This window comes from Eriocheir sinensis, chromosome 7 (genome assembly GCF_024679095.1).
Source record: "Eriocheir sinensis breed Jianghai 21 chromosome 7, ASM2467909v1, whole genome shotgun sequence".
NCBI classification, from domain to species: domain Eukaryota; kingdom Metazoa; phylum Arthropoda; class Malacostraca; order Decapoda; family Varunidae; genus Eriocheir; species Eriocheir sinensis.
Genome location: NC_066515.1, coordinates 18,816,438 through 18,836,542, shown reverse-complemented (window position 1 = coordinate 18,836,542; position 20,105 = coordinate 18,816,438). Strand labels below are relative to the sequence as shown.

The 20,105-nt window shown below is 43.7% G+C and overlaps 1 protein-coding gene across 12 annotated transcripts; it reads right to left on the bottom strand.

The window, feature by feature from the left end:
* Positions 1-23: 23 nt before the first annotated feature.
* Positions 24-19,766, bottom strand: LOC126994061 (beta-TrCP-like). 12 transcript variants are annotated; one of them, XM_050853362.1, is made up of 16 exons: positions 19,666-19,766; positions 17,269-17,421; positions 16,776-16,943; positions 15,635-15,860; positions 14,419-14,594; positions 13,312-13,450; positions 12,625-12,771; positions 12,054-12,179; positions 11,804-11,893; positions 11,405-11,572; positions 10,595-10,781; positions 10,278-10,345; positions 7,163-10,006; positions 6,941-7,088; positions 3,372-6,866; positions 24-3,227 (listed from the first exon to the last, which is right to left on the bottom strand). In XM_050853362.1, exons 2-13 carry the CDS (start codon positions 17,289-17,291, stop codon positions 9,863-9,865), a joined length of 1,662 nt encoding a protein of 553 aa, XP_050709319.1. In that variant the 5' UTR covers positions 17,292-17,421; positions 19,666-19,766; the 3' UTR covers positions 24-3,227; positions 3,372-6,866; positions 6,941-7,088; positions 7,163-9,862. The 12 variants fall into 12 exon arrangements, with proteins under 12 accessions (XP_050709319.1, XP_050709314.1, XP_050709267.1 ...); XM_050853357.1 differs by having other exon boundaries at positions 24-3,295; positions 3,441-6,866; XM_050853310.1 differs by having other exon boundaries at positions 24-3,585; positions 3,732-6,866.
* Positions 19,767-20,105: the final 339 nt, after the last annotated feature.

Genomic DNA, 20,105 nt, shown 5'->3' with positions numbered 1-20,105 from the left:
ACCAGGTAATAAAAACCACAGCACAGCGCACTTTTACACTACGAGTATTTTATTATTATTTAGGTGGAACAATAAAAAAAGTGGACACATACACCTGGACAGCTCTCACCTCACTCCTCCTCCTCTTCCAGCACCGACTACAAACTGACTAACACTTGAGTGGCAGCAATAGGTGCAAACACCATCATGAACACTATACACAAGGGTTCCAATGCCACTCCCAGCCACGACTCTACAGAAAGAGGATCATGAACCTGTTATCAAAGGGACTACTTCCTCGCAGGTGTATAGATGCTAGCAGGTGGAATGGGGCTATATATGAAGAGTTAAGATGCTATTTAATGCTACTATGGCCCCTCAAGGCACCTCTTTGGCCATGGCTGGGAGTGACAATCTATGGTGAACTCTCTCTCTTTCTTTCTCTCTCTCTCTCTCGCACACACACACACAAACCCATACACACACATAATGAGCTTGAAGGTTCTGCACATCTGTTTATCACTGGTTTAACTTCAAATTGCATAGATACATTCAGTAAGGCCTACATTGATCAAGCACAAACACTGGCTGGCTATCCTTCAACAACAGTATATTAGTAGTAGTAGTAGCTCAAAGCCTCTAAAAAGCCAATTATAATTCCTTACACGAGTTCACAAATTAATGGATTACACGAACTTTTCCACACACCTTTTAATTGGAGTACACATTTTTTTTTCACGAGGTTTACTATACAGGGTTCGTTTGACTAAATGTACGCTGGAAGAGACCAATGACATGTAATTCGGAGTTCTTTCAATACCGCCTAAAGGTTATCGCTTCCTGAACCCCCTAGAGGACACTAAGGCCTTGCTAAGCAGACTTCAAAGCATTAATATGGACCACAGACACACCACACACCCACACACAAGCGCACACAGCAACACTCACTTTCACTCCCCACAAAATCATATCATACTCCACCATACAACTCCACCGAAATAAAACTCTACTACATCCCTCTAGATATAAATCCACATTTCTTCCACATTAGAAAATTAAGAAGGGGAATTTTATAGTGGCGATGCACACCACGGATTTGGCTTGGAATGTAAAAAAAGGAATTCGATCGGGTTACAAAACACGTCAACAACACGATAACCTCCGCTCGTCACAAACCACAGCTCACCAGACGCCTTGAGCAAGCAAAAAATTACTTTCTGCTGACACACATACACACACACATACAGGCGGACACATACACACACACACATACACACAGCGATAAGCCTTCCCGTCCCTATAAATACAAGCAGAAACAGTCACCCTCACATACATATATAAATACAGTCACTCGTCATTAGCGGAAAACTCTCGGTGCCCGCCAAGCAACACACGGGTCTATGAGTACCTAGCGAGGCTCACGGTCTTCCGCGTCGATACAAAAGTTGGTTGCATAGTCTCGTTTTGATCTGCCTTCGATCTCGTTAAAATGGTTCCTGGAGGACTTTCACAAATTAGTACATACCACATTTTGAAACACGATAACCATACCAATGCGCGTCTTAAACCTATAATATCAGTGGAAAGGTGAAATATCATAGAGGAAAACTAAATCTTGGCCTAATTCTCACTGCGACGGAGGAGACAATAAATTAGGGAATCGTTAGGTGTGTATATATATAGACTCAATGCCACTAACACATCTACGGTTTCTCGGGAAAGTTAGTATAATTATTTCAAAGGTAAAGCCTGTAACTCATTCTATGTTAAAATTAACTCTATCCGAAGCTTATTAGTATACAGCTTAATTAAAACACAATCGATATATATATATTACACTTAAAATCTTCTTGTACTACCTTAAAACTGGCAACCATGTTTTAGGCGAAATAAATACATACGCAACCATCAACAAAAACAGGGACTTTGAGTATGTAGGTATTTGTACACTCAACATTACTGTATTAAGGAGGAAAGGGAAGGTATGGGAAGGGATGGGAAAGTAAGGTAAGGTAAGGTTAGGGAAGAGAAGGGAAGGGAAGGTATGAGAAGGGAAGGGAAGGTATGGGAAGGGAAGGGAAGGGAAGGGAAGGGAGGGGAGGGTATGGGAATGGATGGGAAGGAAATGGAATGAAAAGGAAAGGAAAGGAAGAGACAGGAAGATAAGGTAAAGTAAGGTAAGGTAAGGTAAGCTAAGGTAAGGTAAGGTAAGGGAAGGGAATGGAAGGTAAGGAAGGGAAGGGAAAGTATAGGAAGGTAAGGGAAGGTAAGGGAAGGTATGGTGAGGTAGGGGAAGGTAAGGGAAAGTATAGGAAGGTAAGGGAAGGGAAGGGAAGCTATGGAAATGGAAAGGAAGGTAAGGGAAGGGAAGGGAAAGTATGAGATGGTAGGGAAGGTAAGGTAAGGCAAGGTAAGGTAAGGTAAGGTAAGCTATGGCAAGGTATGGTATGAAGATCTGAAGGTATGGGAAGAAAAGATAAATTAAAAGTATCACCCAACAACTACTAAGGGACAAACACCTGGAATTTTCATCACCAGACTAATATTCATTCACCTGACACTAAGCCATTCATAAGCTAAAAAGAGCAACATCCTTTTCCCACCAACAAAAACACACACTCTCTCTCTCTCTCTCTCTCTCTCTCTCTCTCTCTCTCTCTCTCTCTCTCTCTCTCTCTCTCTGCCCCTTACCTCCATCCATTCTTCTTCTTTTCTTCCTTTTATTCACTCGCTATCCCTCTCTGTCCTTTCCATCCATCCCTTCTCCCTTCCTTCACTTTATATGCTCGTTCTCCCTCTCTGTCCCCTCTTCCTTTCTTCACTCTATCTCTCTCTGTCCCTTGTGTCTATCCCTTCTTCCTTCCTTCACTCTCTATCCCTCTCTGTCCCTTACGTCCATCCCTTCTTCCTTCCTTCACTTTATCCATATTTCCCTTCCCTCCTCCTTTCCCCTCCGTCCCATCCTGCATTCATTTCTACCTTCCATCCTTTCTGTACACTTTTACAATCTCTCGGACACTAACCCATCGCAATGTAATCTTAAATAATCTCACCAAACTAGGCAACTTGACTCCCCAACTCTGGCAAGGCTTAAAAGAAACAGCCATGTCCATTTCCTTCCACCAAAACCTTAACATTTCCACCATTCAAGACCTCAGACAAGCCTAACTTATCACAAGGTTAATTCATAAACCAAGCAATTCAAGACTTTTCAGCAATGGGGAGGCAAAGAAAAAGGAGTTAGTACCCTTCTCCGACCCCCTGCAGCTTATTAACTTATGTACACGATCTCAGACATTTATCAACACAAGCCCACCTCGACACAGGGTTTAACAATCTCCCAAACCAAGCAATGCAGCCTCTGGTAAGGTTAAAATAAGAGCTGTTAGTACCCTTTCCCTACCCCCTGCAGCTTCTAAACTCATGTACACAATCTATAACCTTCACAGACTTAAGCCCACCTCAACACAGGGTTTAATAATCTCCCAAACCAAGCAACTCAGACTCTGGTAGGGTTAGAATGAGAGCAGTTACTACCCTTTCCCTACCCCCTGCAGCTTCTAAACTCATGTACACAATCTAAAACCATCACCAACACAAGCCCACCTCGACGTAGGGTTCAATAATCTCCCAAACCAAGCAACTCAAGACTCTGGTCAGGCTAAAATGAGAGCAGTTACTACCCTTTCCCTACCCCCTGCAGCTTCTAAACTCATGTACACAATCTAAAACCCTTACCAACACAAGCCCACCTCGACATAGGGTTCAATAATCTCCCAAACCAAGCAACTCAGACTCTAGAAAGGTTAAAATAAGAGCGATTCACTCTCCCTAACATATGACCTTGACACACAATATAAAATCCTCACAGAAACAATCCCATCTCAACATTCCATTAAATTACCTTCAAACTCAGCAACTTAAGACTTTGCAGCTTAGGTAAAAAAAAAGAGCAATGACCTTCTCCTAACACTAAGACCTTGACACACAAACACAATCAATAACCCTCACAGAAACAATCGCATTTCAACATTCCATTAAATAACCTTCAAACTCAGGAACTTCAGACTTTGCAGCTTAAAGACTTCACAGCTTGGGTAAGAAGAAGAGCAATGACCTTCTCCTAACACTAAGACCTTGACACACAAACACAATCTAAACCCTCACGGAAACAAGGCGTCAACACAAGGTCAAATCAACTCAAAAACCAAGCAACTCAGACTCCCCAGCTTCCACCACCAAGAAGCTGACACGACACACACACAAACCCAAGTCTTCTCTAGCTCACACTCCTCCCAGAAGCCCCCATGTCTCACACCCTCGGGATATGTACACAAGCCAGGCCCAGAGAAATAAATATTAAAACGATGGCTTCCAGTAATGTTCTTTGACTTGTTGATGGTGTACGGTATGTCTGGACCCTCACTAACAGTCCAAGGCTACCCCTAGAGACACAACCTGGCATGGGACTCGGAAACACACACTCGCACACACACGCACACTCTTCCCTTGTAGAGCAGTAAAACCTCCCCTGAACAGACTAATCATGGAGAAAGGCACTCCAATGGAAGCTTAGGACCACCACACAATCGTTTCCTTCACGTAGTTGACTGACGGCACGAACAGCCACTGGCCGGCGCAACACATCACCCGAAACACTCTCCCTGACAACACCGTCCCTGAACACACACCGCCCCTCACAGGCACTTCAGTCACTGGTACGAGCACACACGGAGCACAGACCTGCCGCCACGCCCCGCCACTCTGCCACACCCACATGAGCCTGGCTAGTCCTGGGTCAACTTTGCCTGTTAAAAAGAGGTTTTACTGTGTGTGGGCAGCTACTAATAATATATGTGGCCCACGACATTTGTGAAATGGTATACATATGATCACATAACAACCTGTTGTCCCTAAACATAAGTGTGATACATGAACCAAGGCTAAGGGAGGGAGGAAGGGCTTGTACAAACAATCTCCTGGACAGCACACAGAGTGGGAACTGTGCAACGCATTACTCAGCAGCACAAATGTTTCCCGATATAGTTCTCCAATATATTATAACTTAACATTAAAATTTAATAAACATCATATTGTCTATGGCCTGAAATTTACTGATAAACAACTGACTTAATTTACTGCCTTAAGAAGAATGACGGCATACAGTGTATGCAATTGAGACATAGATTTTCTAAGTTGAAAGCAACATGTACCAGCCCCTTCAACACACTAAAAAAATATATATTGCAATACTTCCTATATGTCATTAGTTGCCATGAACCCAACTGACTCATAGCTCAGTAATACAAGATGGACCAATAACAGCAAACATCAAAAATACTGAATCAAATAGAATCGCTGTGAACACCATCACACTCCACGCCAGGAGAACTGGATCACCCTCACTGCACCTCCATGAGTCGTATCACTGTCCGTCACTCTCCGCCTCCGTGGCCTCACAGTCCCCGTGACACGTGATGCCACCCAGTATTTACTTCAGCTGCACAACACTGTTTATACACTAAGTTTACACACTCAAGCAGACTTGCTCACAGGCTCGTAGGCAATGATACAACTTTGTTTAGTCCAGTAGGCTGCACACGGCACACTCGTCTGGCCATGGGATGAAACACTCGCCATAATTGTCTCTCACAGAATGTTTGTCTCACCGTGGGTCACCGGCAAAGCTAAACGAAAGCCAAAAATGACTCACTCAAAACCTAAAGCATATTTTCTAAGCATTCGGCTTCACTTATGATGCACAGAAAGTCTACACAAGACGAAATAAATATGTACATGTGGCACCTACTGCTAACTGTATCAAATTAACCTGTAACAACTGGAGCAAATCTCTCACACTCACACACACTCACACACACACACACAGTGGACTAAGGCTCTGCCCCATCAGGCTCCACACTGGCAGGCTGAGGTTCAAGCCCTGCTCAAGCCTAAAGATTTTCACATTGACAAGGAGCAGTTACGGTCCCTCCTCGAGCAAGAGGGGCGGGCGTGTGGTGCGTGAAGGCCCCAGCAGTACCCAGAGATCGGCTAAGCTCTGATATGCTCTCAACATGCAGGTACTTGCTGGCGATCACGAGTCCAGCACATGATCAGGCCGTGGTGAGTCATACACTCACACATATGCATACACACTCACACACACACACACACACACACACACATACACATCAGGGGCATGCAGGACCCTCACTATACACACCATGCAAACTAACGAACATTCATAGACGCTAGAAATATCATCAAATCGTCTAGCCGCGGGGAGGACTGAGAACAATATCACAAGGAATTCATTACCCCAACTTATTCTGCACGATAAACATTCAAAATCATGGCCTATTATTGTCTTCTTCATGCATTGTAACCTCAAGGAGTAGGTTCGTTTGTAGAGTAATCTTGGTAGAATACATGGCAGCACGTCACATAAAGCTAAAGAGATCTGAGTCAGTATAAATTGGGGCTGTAACTGTGGGGCATATCCAGGTTCCCTTAGCACAAGACTGCCGACGGAAAAACAGAAGTAGAGTTGGATTGGCTTGCACGTCTTCCTGCGGTAAATTAACCTTCCCTTCACACATCAGACAATGGCAAAACATAAATAAAGATGAATTGGCTCCTAACACCTTCCTGCAGTAACTTGACCTCTTTACACATCAGGCAATGGTAGAACAGATATGAAGTTGAATAGGTTTGTCACATCTCCCTGCAGTAAATTAACCCTTTCTTCATGCATCAGGCAACGACAAAACAGAGGTTGAATTGGCTTATCGCGTCTTCCTGCACTAAATGAACCTGATCTTCACACATCAGGCAACGGCAAAACACAAGTTGAATTGGCTTGTCGCGTCTTCCTGCACTAAATGAACCTGATCTTCACACATCAGGCAACGGCAAAACACAAGTTGAATTGGCTTGTCGCGTCTTGCAGCAGTAAATCAACCTGATCTTCACACATCAGGCAACGGCAAAACACAAGTTGAATTGGCTTATCGCGTCTTCCTGCACTAAATGAACCTGATCTTCACACATCAGGCAACGGCAAAACACAAGTTGAATTGGCTTGTCGCGTCTTGCAGCAGTAAATCAACCTGATCTTCACACATCAGGCAACGGCAAAACAGAAGTTGAATTGGCTTGTCGCGTCTTGCAGCAGTAAATCAACCTGAACTTCACACATCAGGCAACGGCAAAACAAAAGTTGAATTGGCTTGTCGCGTCTTCTTGCACTAAATGAACCTGATCTTCACACATCAGGCAACGGCAAAACAGAAATAAAATCGCGTCTTCTTGCACTAAGTTAACCTTCTCTTCGCTCTTAACAGCAAACAACTAAAAACGTCTACTTGTTACTCATTCAGACATTCATGGAAACCTCTTAAACTGTACACTCTCAATACAGTACATTACTAATACAAGATAAATTAATAACACAAATAAAATGAGTATATGATTGCCAAGAGTGGGTGAGACTCATAGCTCATCCAACCCCATAAGGACGCCTAACAAAAAAGAAGAAGAAGAAGAAGAAAAGACGATTCCTACACTATTCGAACAGTAAAATCCCGTTCCTTGTACTGAGATCCCCTAACGACGCACCCGACCAATTACCATTATGATGAAACTATACCCAAGTTATTTCTATTGGCTGGGTGTTTATTGTCACAAGTTCAACAGACTATGAAAACCAGCACAAAACATCTACCCTAGTTTCTATATCTGGAAAATGTCCGTCGGTGTATTCATAGAGGAAGACCAAGACCCTACTGAAGCATATGGTGAATTCTATTGATATATATTCATTACGCTGGTTGAGAATTCTTTACCGAGAATGCTTGGGACCGGAAGAGTTTTAGATTTCAGAATTTTCATCATGTAACTTTTGGTGGGGTATTAAGTTTGTTTCGGCAAGTAACACAATCTTCACAATCTTAACACTTGCCTATTAAGTTGGAAAGTTTCGTTTAGTCAGCGCAACATCTGTGGTCACATGCCGGAGAGAGACAGAAGGGGAAGGAATTATAGAAGGGAACAGATCCCAGGAGATGGGACACAACCCCCAATTAATACCTGGTACCCATTCACTGCTGGGTGGACAGGGGCGTAGGGTATCGGAAAAGCCGCCCAAATTTTTCCACTCCGCGCTTGCCTAATAAAAGACTGAAAAAGTGAGGGAGGAACAGTAGACTTCAAGGGTACACTACAGTAACCCACCACCCACTGATATGTTTAAACCCTTTGTGGCACTGATGTAAGGCCTCAAAAACTACCAGCTTTTACACACTTCACGGTTTTAGCATTCCGGATGAAGGATTCTCAGCCTGTCTCAACATTACAAGGGCAGGACAAGCACAAAAATGAGACGATAATTCTTACATATGCATTGCTCTGCCTGTCATGGTTTGGAAACAGAATGAGAACAGTATTTGTATGTGTCGTGATGAAATTGCAAGCTGGACATGCTCTCTACGCACATCCTTAGTGAAAGACCAACACACAGAGAAGATGGCACCACTATAAACACTTGCCTGCGCCATGACGGGCTGGGGCCAACTACCATCCAGGCCCCTCAAGCAAGCCTACCGGCGATATAGGCGTAGACATAAAAAAACAAAAACAAAAAAACAATAGGGCAAACTCACAACAGGATAAACAAGGTGCCGAGCAAGAGAGCGCAACACTCCACCCAAACCTAACACACATCTGGGAGCGCCAAAACCTTCAGCAATACAAGGAAATCAAGCACTTGCGTCGGGGAACCGGATATGCCATCAAGTCTCGTGGGGAATAGAGGGGAAAAAATATCATACGTAATTCCTGCTCCTCCTGGTCCAACAATCTATCCTGCTCCTCAACCCAGCCACCTTTCCAAATGGCACCAGGTCCATGTTCTTAAATGTATCGGACTCCCATTACAACTATTTTCCAAGGCCACAGAGAAGATTAACCGGTTTTCATGGGTGTTATCATCATCATCATCATCATCATTTCATCGACGCCTGCCCCTAGGAGCTCCCACCAGGGGATGGCCACGGCAGAAGAGCTTCCAACTTTCTCCCTGTTCTCCCTGTTCAATAGCAGAAGCCGTGTAAAACTATCACCACCATCGCAAAACACTCCATGAAAACCTCAATAATTTCCACGAGAGGCTTTTCAAACAGGCGCACAGTGGCATTGATACATTTGAGAATAAGGGTTCTGGCCTCTCTGTTTGGTAACCCTTTCACCGCACACATTTCCAGGAGCAGTGACAGTGGGCTTTTTTGTTTCTTCTTATTTTTAGCCCTTGAGCTGCCTCCTTTCCCATTAAAAAAGAAAATAAATATAGCAGATAACAGAGGCAATAGAGGGGGAAAGTTTGAAAAGTTTCGTTTAGTCGGCGCAACATCTGTGGTCGTATGCCGGAGAGAGACGGGAGGGGAAGGAATTATAGGAGAAGGGAACAGACAGATCCCAGGATACGGGACACAACCCCCGATTAATACCTGGTACCCATTCACTGCTGGGTGGACAGGGGCGTAGGGTATCGGAAAAGCCGCCCTAATTTTTCCACTCCACCTGGGAATCAAACCCAGGCTCTCTCGGTTGTGAGCCGAGTGTGCTAACCACTGCACCACGAAGCCCCCCGGCAATAGAGGGGGTTACAGCATTACTAGGAGAAGTGATAATAGAAGAGGTTAGAGCATTAGAGGAAAAGGAAGAAGGGTTAAAACTTGAGAGGCTACAGAATATCAGGACAAGGTTAGGAAAGCAGCTACATATATAGGTCCAGCAGAGGTGATATGAGATTACAGAGGACTAGGACAGGGCTAGAAGAGCAGAGACACACTAAGGACCAAAGGAGGTGTTAGGAGTCAGTCAGTCATTAGCAGACACTGAAGTCCCACAGCTTGACAGTCTTGTCGTAGGAGCCGCTCACAATGACGTGGTCGTTGAAGGCAAGGCAGGTGACCCCGTCCGTATGGTTCCGCAGGGTCACAAGTCGACGCCGAGAGTCTCGATCCCACACCTGAGGAACGACGCGTGTGTACAATTCAGGTGTGTAGGAGGATGAGAGGGTGTGTTAGTAAGAGTTTGGGTATCATTCACACCTGGAGCATGCAGGGGTGTGGAGTCGGAGTCGGAAAATTTTAACTCTCCACACTCCACACCCCTGGGAGCATGATAGATATGTCAATTGTGTAATCAGGTGTATAGGAGAATGAGAAGGTGTGTTAGTAAGTGTTTGAGTATCACCTGTAATACTCTAAACAGCTCTGAGCCAACAAGTGGTTCCTCACCTTTATGGTTTTGTCGTCGGAAGCACTCACAATGCGCCTGGAGTCAGCGGCCAGACACCTTATCACACCTGGGGGAGATTGAAGCATTTTACTTACCACATTAAAAACACACACATAGTAGATAAAAGGTGTGATCAATGACTCTGACCATAACAAGCTTAAAGAGGGAGAGAGCCCTATCCCAAAACTAGCTTACAATGGGAGAGATAAGCTATGAGGAGTCAACATAATTCAAAATAAGAGATAAATACTAACACAAAACACTAGGCATCCAAATGTATCCAGGGACAACACCACTCCCCAGAACACCCCCTCACCTGTATGCCCCTCGCTGGACATCCAATCCAGCACACCCACACACTGCCCCGTGGCCAGACTCCACAACCGTATGGTGCAGTCGAGGGAGCCGGAGATGATGGTGGTCTGGTCGTAGGTGAGCGTTGTAACTCCATCCTCGTGGCCAACCAACGTCTTCTGGCAGCGCCCCGACTCTAGCTGCCACACCTGATGGGTTAGGTCAGGTTAGGATAAGATAGGATACGGTATGGTAGGTTAGGTTAGGATAAGGTAGGATAGGGTAAGATAGGTTAGGTTAGGTTAGGTTAGGTTAGGGTAGAGTAAGGTTAGGTTGGGTTAGGTTGGGTTGGGTTGGATTAGGTTAGGTTAAGTTAAGTTAGGTTAGGTTAGGTTAGGGTAGAGTAAGGTTAAGTTGGGTTGGGTTGGATTGGGTTGGATTGGGATGGGTTACATTAGGTTAGGTTAAGTTAGGTTAGGTTAGGTAAGGGTAGAGTAAGGTTAGGTTGGGTTGGGTTAGGTTGGGTTACATTAGGTTAGATTAGGTTGGGGTAGAGTAGGGTAGGTTAGGTTAGGTTAGATTAGGCTGCGTTGTTAGGTTAGGGAAGGGCAGGTTAGGCTGGATTACATTACGTTAGGTTATGGTAAGGTAGGTTTAGGTAGGCTAGGTTAGATAAGCCCCATCATCAACACACCACCTCACCCCATAACCAGCCCCCTTACACCCTAAAACACCCTCACCCCCTTATTCCCTCCCCCTATTAACACCTTACATACCCATCAATTTTCCAGAACACCCTAACCCCCTCACCCCTTACCCCTTCAATCCCTACCTTGATGGTTTTGTCGGCTGCCCCAGAGATAATTTTGTCGTCGTCGAAGGCCACGGTCAGCACAGGCTCCTGGTGGCCGGCGAGGGTGCGGAGACACTCCCCCGAGGCCAGGGCCCACACCTTCACCAAGTGGTCATAGCTGCCGCTCACCACACGCTCCCCCACCACCTGGAACATGGTCGACGGAAGGTTTTTAAATGTGAGTGTTTTTTGTGTATTTCCTTTAACTCTTTTGTATTATTTCTATCATCACTCTGACTTTATTCTATATGGAGGAAGTGACCTTATATCTTGATTTGGATTGTTTTTACCCTTGAGCTGCTAACTTCAGTGTAAATAAATAAATAAAGTATGTATAAAGTAAACATAAAATATAAGGTAAAAAAGGAAAAAACTTGCCTGCAGACACCTGACAGTGGACGAGTGGCCTATCATGGTGACCTTACAGTTGATGGATGACCACTGACTCGTCTCCTCCACGTCCCAAACCTGCAAGTAAGGCCTCGCTCAGCCACAGACATCACTACAAAAACTCAAGACAGATTCACATCACATCTCAACCCAGTGATAAGGGCCCATGAGACAGAGATGAGCACTGAGGCCACGAGCAGCTTAGCATGTCCCCAATTTTACCCTTGATCCCACACACCTTAATGGTCGCATCCGCAGAGCCGCTGACCAGCCTATTCCCGGCCAGGTGGAGGCAGCGCACCATGTTGGAGTGGCCCACCAGCGTCTGGACCGACCATCGCGAATTGGTCCGCATGTTCCACACCTGCAAAAGAGCACTGGAATTTTAGGGGACACTTGGCTAAAGCGAGACAAGGCTAAGTGTATGTAGATTGTTTGGGATTGCAGGGGTGGACATGGGGAGAGAATGGAGGAGGATGGTAAAGGGAAGGTATATATAGGGAGGTGATGGACATTGAGGGCACTGGAGTTTTAAGGGGCACTAAGGTAGAATAAAATGTGGATGTGGATGCGTGGATTGCTGGGGATTGGAGAGGAGAATATGGGAAGGGAATGGAGGAGGAGGATGGGAGGATCTGGTGAAGAGAGGGCATATGAGGGAAGTGATAAAAGTTGAGGACCTAAGGAGAGGTAGAGACATTTGTTGGAAGGGGTAGAAAAAAAAAGGATCCAAATATGTCCAGAAAATGTGAGAATAAATAAAATAGGTAGAAAAAGCCATCAATTCCAGGTAAGAGAGGGCCATTCACCTTGATAGTGTTGTCGTGGGACCCGGACACAATGCGGTGGTCGTCAAATTGGACACATGAGACTCCCTCAGTGTGGCCCTCAAACGTTCGCACGTGGCAGTGGGCCCCGAGCCAGTTACGGTGCAGCCGATAGCGCTCCACAAACACCTGCCGGCAAACATTCATACATTCAAAATTGACCTCCCTTTTGGCCACTCTTCTTTGTTTTCTTTTAAAGGAGATGTGCAAGAAGGCTTTTTTATTTCTATTTATTTTTGCCCTTGAGCTGCTTCCTTTACTGTAAAAAAAATATACTCAAACCTACACCTGAATGGCAATGGCTCATATTTTTGGGTATTTACAGTTCTCACAAATATTTTCAAAGGCCACAAAGGTGTTCAATCAGGCTCTTAAGAGTGTTTCTAAGATTCACAGTGCAGAAGCCTTATCAAACTATCACTAGTCTCATAAAACTCCTCATAGAAATACAGATGGTTTCAGCTCTCCCAACAACCATTCCCAAAGTCCACAAAGGAGTTCAAGTAGGCTTTCATGAGTGTTTGTAAGGTTCAGTGCAGAAGCCTTATCAAACTATCACCAGTCTCATAAAACTACTCATGGAAATACACACAACAACCTCTATGAAAGCTTTATCATAAGTAGGTGTATAATGTTAGGCTCCTGCATGGCTGGTCCCCTGGCACTCACCTGCTTCCAGTCCACAGAGCCATCCTGGAGGGTGCACCGGCTGAGCTGCTTGAGGTGGGACGAGGGGGTGAGCTGCCACTCGCGCTGGAGGGACAGACTCCTCCATAGACAGTCCTGTGATGCCAGACTGTGCCACGCCCTGCACAGACAGAGAAGCGTGTCACAGAGGCTGCCAGCACAAAGTCTTTCAAGTGGAGGGAATATCATAATACCTCTCAACCCAGAATAATTTACTGATCTTTGTCAGTTGGTATCTTTCTCAATCTATTTTTTTATTTAGGCAGCAAGTTATGGGGATTTGTTTTTTCTACATTTTGTCCTTTGGCCTGTCTAATATACCATGGAAATAAATGAAAGAAATTAAACACCAATCTCTTCTCCATCTTCTCATTTCACGTCCTTATTTTCCCTTTTGGGGTTCGAAGAGCAATGAGTCTCCTTCTCAAGATACTGCTGATAATACAATACAGTCTCTACAATGTATTCTGTAGCCATATGATAAATTTCTATGAGTTTTCCTACAATATCGAAGGTCTTACTGACAACATTTTCCCTTCAGTGCATTTTTGGATCCACATAAATCGAATCCAATCAAACACACTGCATTCCTTGACACAGGGCTGGACACATGGAGAGGAACAGTGACATAAGTCTTGAAAGTGTTAAAAATAGAGGAAGGATTAGCACTAGAACAAGAAGACAGAGGAGGATCATCCCACGTCAGACCCCAAGAAAGGGAGAAGATGGACTAAAAACAAAGAACACACAGGACTAGACACTTGGAGAGGAACAGTGTAACAAGTCATGGAAGTGTTAGATATAAAGGATTAGAAGTGGACCGAGCAAAATGAAGGAGGATCATCGCACGTTAGACACCAAGAAAGGGAGAAGATGGAATGTTAATGAAGAAGAATAAGACACACAGGATCGGACACAAGGAGAGGAACAGCGCAACAAGTCTCGAAAGTGTTAGAAATAAAGGATTAGCACTAGAACGAGAACATGGAGGAAGATGGTGAAGAAAGGGAGAACATGGACAATAAACAAAGGAGACACAGAACTAGGCCTACACATCAGACTGCCAGACCATTAACCTCCTCTACTCACTTGCATACTTGTGAGGCCTGGGCGAGGGACACAGGGTCGAGGTAGGAGAATACGGTGAGTCCCAGGCCGACGGGGAGCCAGCCGATGGGGTCCTCACAGTTGGGGGGACAGCCATGGTGCAGACGACTGCCGATGGCCACCGACAGGAGATGCAGCTGACTGGGGCCGATGTGCTCCTGTAGAAAGACTGACTGACTGACTGACTGACTAACTGACTGAATACCTGACTGATTGACTGGCTGACTGACTGACTGATTGACTGAGTGAATGACTAACTAAATGCAAGAATGACTAACTGAATAACTGACTGACTAGGGAGAAAAAAGGCCCATCACATACTAAGGAAAAAATATTTGTCACTAAGAAAAAACTCCCATCACTTAACATTGAAAAAAAAAGGTTCTATCACTTACAAGCAGGGGTGTGGAGTCGGATTTTCAAAACTCCGACTCCGACTCCGACTCCGACTCCAGGAAATTTGAAGGTTGCGACTCCGACTCCGACTCCGACTCCGTTTTTTGTGTGTGTTTTTTTTATATATATATATATATATATATATATATATATATATATATATATATATATATATATATATATATATATATATATATTTTTTACCATCCTTGGATATCACTTAGCAATTATCCTCCATGATAGAATTAAATATACACATTAGCTCATGCAAAACACCATAAAATATGGCAAAAGGGATACCTGTACTATCTGTTGTCAGGGTGGTTGTTGCGGCATGTACCGCCCTCCTTCCTTAAGGTATATCCTCAAGAAAATACAAAATAAAAAGCATGAAAAAATATTAAAAATACCAATATTCCCGCAGACTGTTTGATTGGACATATCTTCCAAAACGTCAATTTCTCCCAATTTGTAAGAATCTCCATGAAGTGAAATCTTTACTAAAAAAATTAGCACGTAAAGGAGTCGGAGTCGCTCATATTTTTACCGACTCCGACTCCGACTCCGACTCCGACTCTGACTCCAATTCCGACTCCGACTCCGACTCCGACTCTGACTCCAATTCCGACTCCGACTCCGACTCCGACTCCGACTCCGGCCAAAAGTAGCCGACTCCTCGACTCCTCGACTCCGACTCCGACTCCACACCCCTGCTTACAAGGGAAAAAAAGCTCCTGTCACTAGGGAAAAAAAGACTTCTGTTATTTACTTGAGGAAGAAAAAAAAAGGTTCCGTCACTTACCAGAAGTTCCGCCAGCACCCGGTTCTTCTGCTCATCGGTGAACCTGTTGAACCACTGCCTCATGAGCGTGAAGTGGTGCTTGAACTCTGAGGGAGAGACCTGGGGGGCTGGGGGGCGGTCGGCGTACTCCCTGGGCAGCCCCCGCCAGCCCCCGATGATGTGGGCCTTGTAGCGGTGGGGCAGACTGTAGGACTTACGGGGAAGCTCACTCCAGCACACCACAGCACTGAGGGACCAAGGCTTACATTAATACACTGTCAATTGAACCCTTACTTTTGCTGTCTCTGTGACCAAGACTTCCATTAACAGACTTGCATTTAGATCCTTCTTTTGGTGTTTTCATATATCTATAAGTTTTGTGAGTCGGAGAGGGACCAAGGCTTACATTAATACACTGTCAATTGAACCCTTTCTTCTGCCGTCTCTATGACCAAGATTTCCATTTACAGACTTCCGTTTAGATCCTTCTTTTGGTGTTTTTGTATGGCAATAAATTATGTGAGTAGGAGGGGGAGGACTATATACTAGTGTCTCATATAAATGCTTAGAGAGTAAATAAATAAAGTGTGAAAGGAACCATTACAGGAAAAAATAAAAGAAATTAAACAGCAATCTCTTCTTCTTCTTCTTGTTTAATGTCCTTATTTTCCTTTATGGGGTTCAATGAGCTATGAGTCTCTTTCTCAAGATACTGCTGATAATACAATACAGTCTCTACAATGTATTCTGTAGCCATATGATGAATTTCTACATGTTTTCCTACAATTCTGAAGAGATGGAAACAAGGACAGACAGGCAAAGATGAAGAGACAGACAGACTGAGAGAGCATTCACCTTGCATTATAAGAAGAATTACAGGTGAAAACGTAAAAAAAATTAAGTATATTTTATAAGTACCAGCCATACAGACAGAGACAGAGACAGACAGACAGGCAAAGACAGAGACAGACAGACAGGCAAAGACAGAGACAGACAGACAGGCAAAGACAGAGACAGACAGACAGATGCAGAGACCCTTCACCTTGCATTATAAGAAGTATTACAGGTGAAAAAGTATAAAAATGAAGTATAATTTATGAGTACCTGCCAAATGGAGATAGAAACAGAAACAGACAGACAGACAGATAGAAAGACCCTTCACCTTGCATTGTTCCGGTTGATGGCCATCTCCTTGTTGAGGTTCCTGTCATAGGTGCCGTTGACGATGGCCTCGTTGACCGTCTCTGGCATAGGGGAGGCCAGGGACAGGTCGGACACGGAGAGGCTGCGGGCATGACTTCCACTCCTGGTCAGTTGCTGGCTGCTTGGGCTGGGGGACAGGACAGTGTTCTTACTGTTCATAAAATATAACAGTAAACAATAAGCTACAGTGTTTAATAAAAGTAACAAAATAATGCTGATATGTTGTTGTTGCTGATTTGGAGGAGGAGGAGGAGGAGGAGGAGGAGGAGGAGGAGGAGGTGGAGGTGGAGGTGGAGGTGGAGGAGGAGAAGTATTACAGGTGAAAAAGTCTGTCCATGAGGAAAAGAAGAAGTATAAAAGCGAAGCAAAAAACATACCCCATAGCAAGGCATAGATAAGACCGAGTATTTAAAACAAACTCAGCCACAATAAACCGCAGTCGCTATCGTTACCCGAGGTCTGGTGAGAGGTCCATTGGGGGTCGCACGGAGACATTCCCACCGTCACTAAGGCAGAGGGCAAGGCAGCAGGCAGGTGGTGGTGGTGGTGTCGGTGGCGGCGGCGGTGGTGGTTCTCCCTCTCTCCGCAACACCCATCATCAATCCCTAATAAATGAGTCTTTCGTTTATATTTATATTTGTTTTTATGTAAGGTTGTTTCGTGTACGTATTTATATAATTGCTGAAAACACGAGCTTAAAGTCTAACAAATAAGAGTCATTTATATTCTTTTGTGTTTTTTGTGATTTCATGTACTCTTATGATTTCCAAGAACACAAATTTAAACTCTTAACATCAAAGTCTTTTGTTCATATCTTTTCCTCTGCTTGTGTAATTTCATGTCTGTATATTATCTACAAGAAGACAAGCTTACACTCTTAACCAATGAGAGTCTTCCATTTATATTTTTCTTCCATTTTCTTCCATTTTTTTCTCGAAACATAAGTGGATTCAAATCATCAGTTAGATCAATATTACAATCATGTTCAAACTTATACACCTCACAAATATGAGTAAGAGTCTTTCCTTTATATTTTTGTCTGTGATTCGGGAGTGGAAGTGTCGAGTGAGTGAAGCAACACACTCCTAGCCATATGCCCCCTGTTGGTTAGTTAGTTAGTCAAGTATATAATGCATTTTTTAACTCCTACACAAAATAATGAGTTCTTACCTTCAAACTCATGTGACTTAAACTAATCTGGTGCTTTGCTTGTATTTCCTGCAACTTTTCATGTCATTAAAAGATAATTCTAGATAATGTGCTTGAAAGAATATTAACCCCTTCACTCTGGCGACGCCGACGTCGGCGTCCGACGGACGGACATACACCGTATGGAAAGGGTTAGTCCTCTTCTAAACATCTTAATCCTCTTAATCCTCTTCTAAACCTCTTAAGAGGAAATGGAAGAGAAATTTAGAGGAGGATGGAGAGGTTTAAAAGAGGATTAATCCTCTTCCATTTCCTTTTGACCCTTTCCATGCTGTGACGCCGATGTCTGCGTCACGGATGGAAAGGGTTAAACCCCTACTGCTTAATGTAACACAACCTAATCATAAAAAGTAGAAAAACACCCCAATATGGTAACTAATATCCCTAACAGGCCCTAACGTCCCCTTAATATCCCTCTTTCCTATGGTTTTCCAGTATGTTTGAAGGTTAGCAGAAGACATACATTACAACACAAGAGCAGTTGGTTAAGTAGGAAACATGATATCAACTTGCCTTTAAAACTAATCTTAACCCAAAACTCCAGAATCACACCCATTTCAAGAGATCTCAATATAGTAGAGGACATAATTAATAAATGAAGAGCAGTTAGTTAAGCAGGAAACAAGATATCACCTCATCCACAAAACTAATCTATACACAAAACTCCGGATGATGTTGAAGAGGGTAGCCACCTCTTGCAATATGCACTCATTTTTAGTCCCTGAATGCAGTGCCGTAACAAATGACTTCCGGAAAATAGAAGGGGGGTCAAGGCGAAGCCCATCGTTAAGGGGGTTGAGGGGAGGCAAAGTCATTAGGTAGGTTAGTTTAAATTTACTAAGCATGCAGTGTGGCCGGCAGAAAAACGCAGCGCAGAACAGGACAGGGCGACAGTGGTAACAGGAGGGAGCGGGCACACTTCACATTGAGAAGTCATTCGTTTAGTGATTTCCAGAAAAAAATACCATCTCCATAACAAAAAGCATCATATTTAGTCCAGAAACAAGCAGTTAGTGTCTCGAAATTAGTGGGCTACCCCCTCTTCAATAATTCCTAAACTCCAGAATTACACCCACTTCAAGATGATGGAGCTGGTCATCACTGTAACACTGAATCGTTATTGTGTGTCCTGCCAAACTAACGAAGCATCACACAACACTAGCAACGAACACACTACACTGTGACCATTACGACACAGCCTCGCTACACCCTGGGAAAGGACACACAGATAACACACACACACACACACATACAATAAAGAGGAAATAACTATCAAAATTATGACGTACAGGAAAAGTGAGCGATACATTGATAACACACACACACACACACACACACACACAAACACACACACATACACAATTAAAACACCAGAATTAAAAACATACCAAAAATAAACGAAAAAAACACGTATCGAACAAGACCAAACACACACACACACATACAAACACAAACACAAAACAAACAAAAAACAAAATAAACACGTCCCAACCCAGATCCCAACATGTATTTTTCCCGTTTTTAAGGGGAAATAATTAGTCTACCTCCCTTTTTTTTACCCTTAACAGATGCAGGGTGTCTTAATTAATAGGTAAGAGGCAGGGCAAGGCAAGGTAAGAGAAGGTAAGGGAGTAATTTACCCAAGAAGTGAAGGCAAGGGGGGAACAGGTGTCATTGCTCCTCTGCTCGGTTCCTTTACCTCGTTTACGGCTTTTTTACGGGTTTTTTTTACTCATTTTCCTGCTTCTTCCTTTTATTTTCTCTCTTTTCCTTTTATCTGCTTCCTTTACCTCGTTTACGGCTTTTGTACGGTCTTTTTTTACTAATTTTCCCTGTTTTTCCCTTTAATTTCCCTCTTTTCCTTCTTTTCTCATTCCCTTATATCTCCTTTTCACTGTTTTTCCCTTTAATTTCTCTCTTTTCCTTCTTTTCTCATTCCCTTGTATCTCTTTTTCACTGTTTTTCCCTTTAAATTCTCTTTTCCTTAATTCTTTTCTCATTCCCGTATCTCTTTTTCACTGTTTTTCCTTTTAATTTCTCTTTTCCTTCTTTTCTCATTCCCTTGTATCTCTTTTTCACT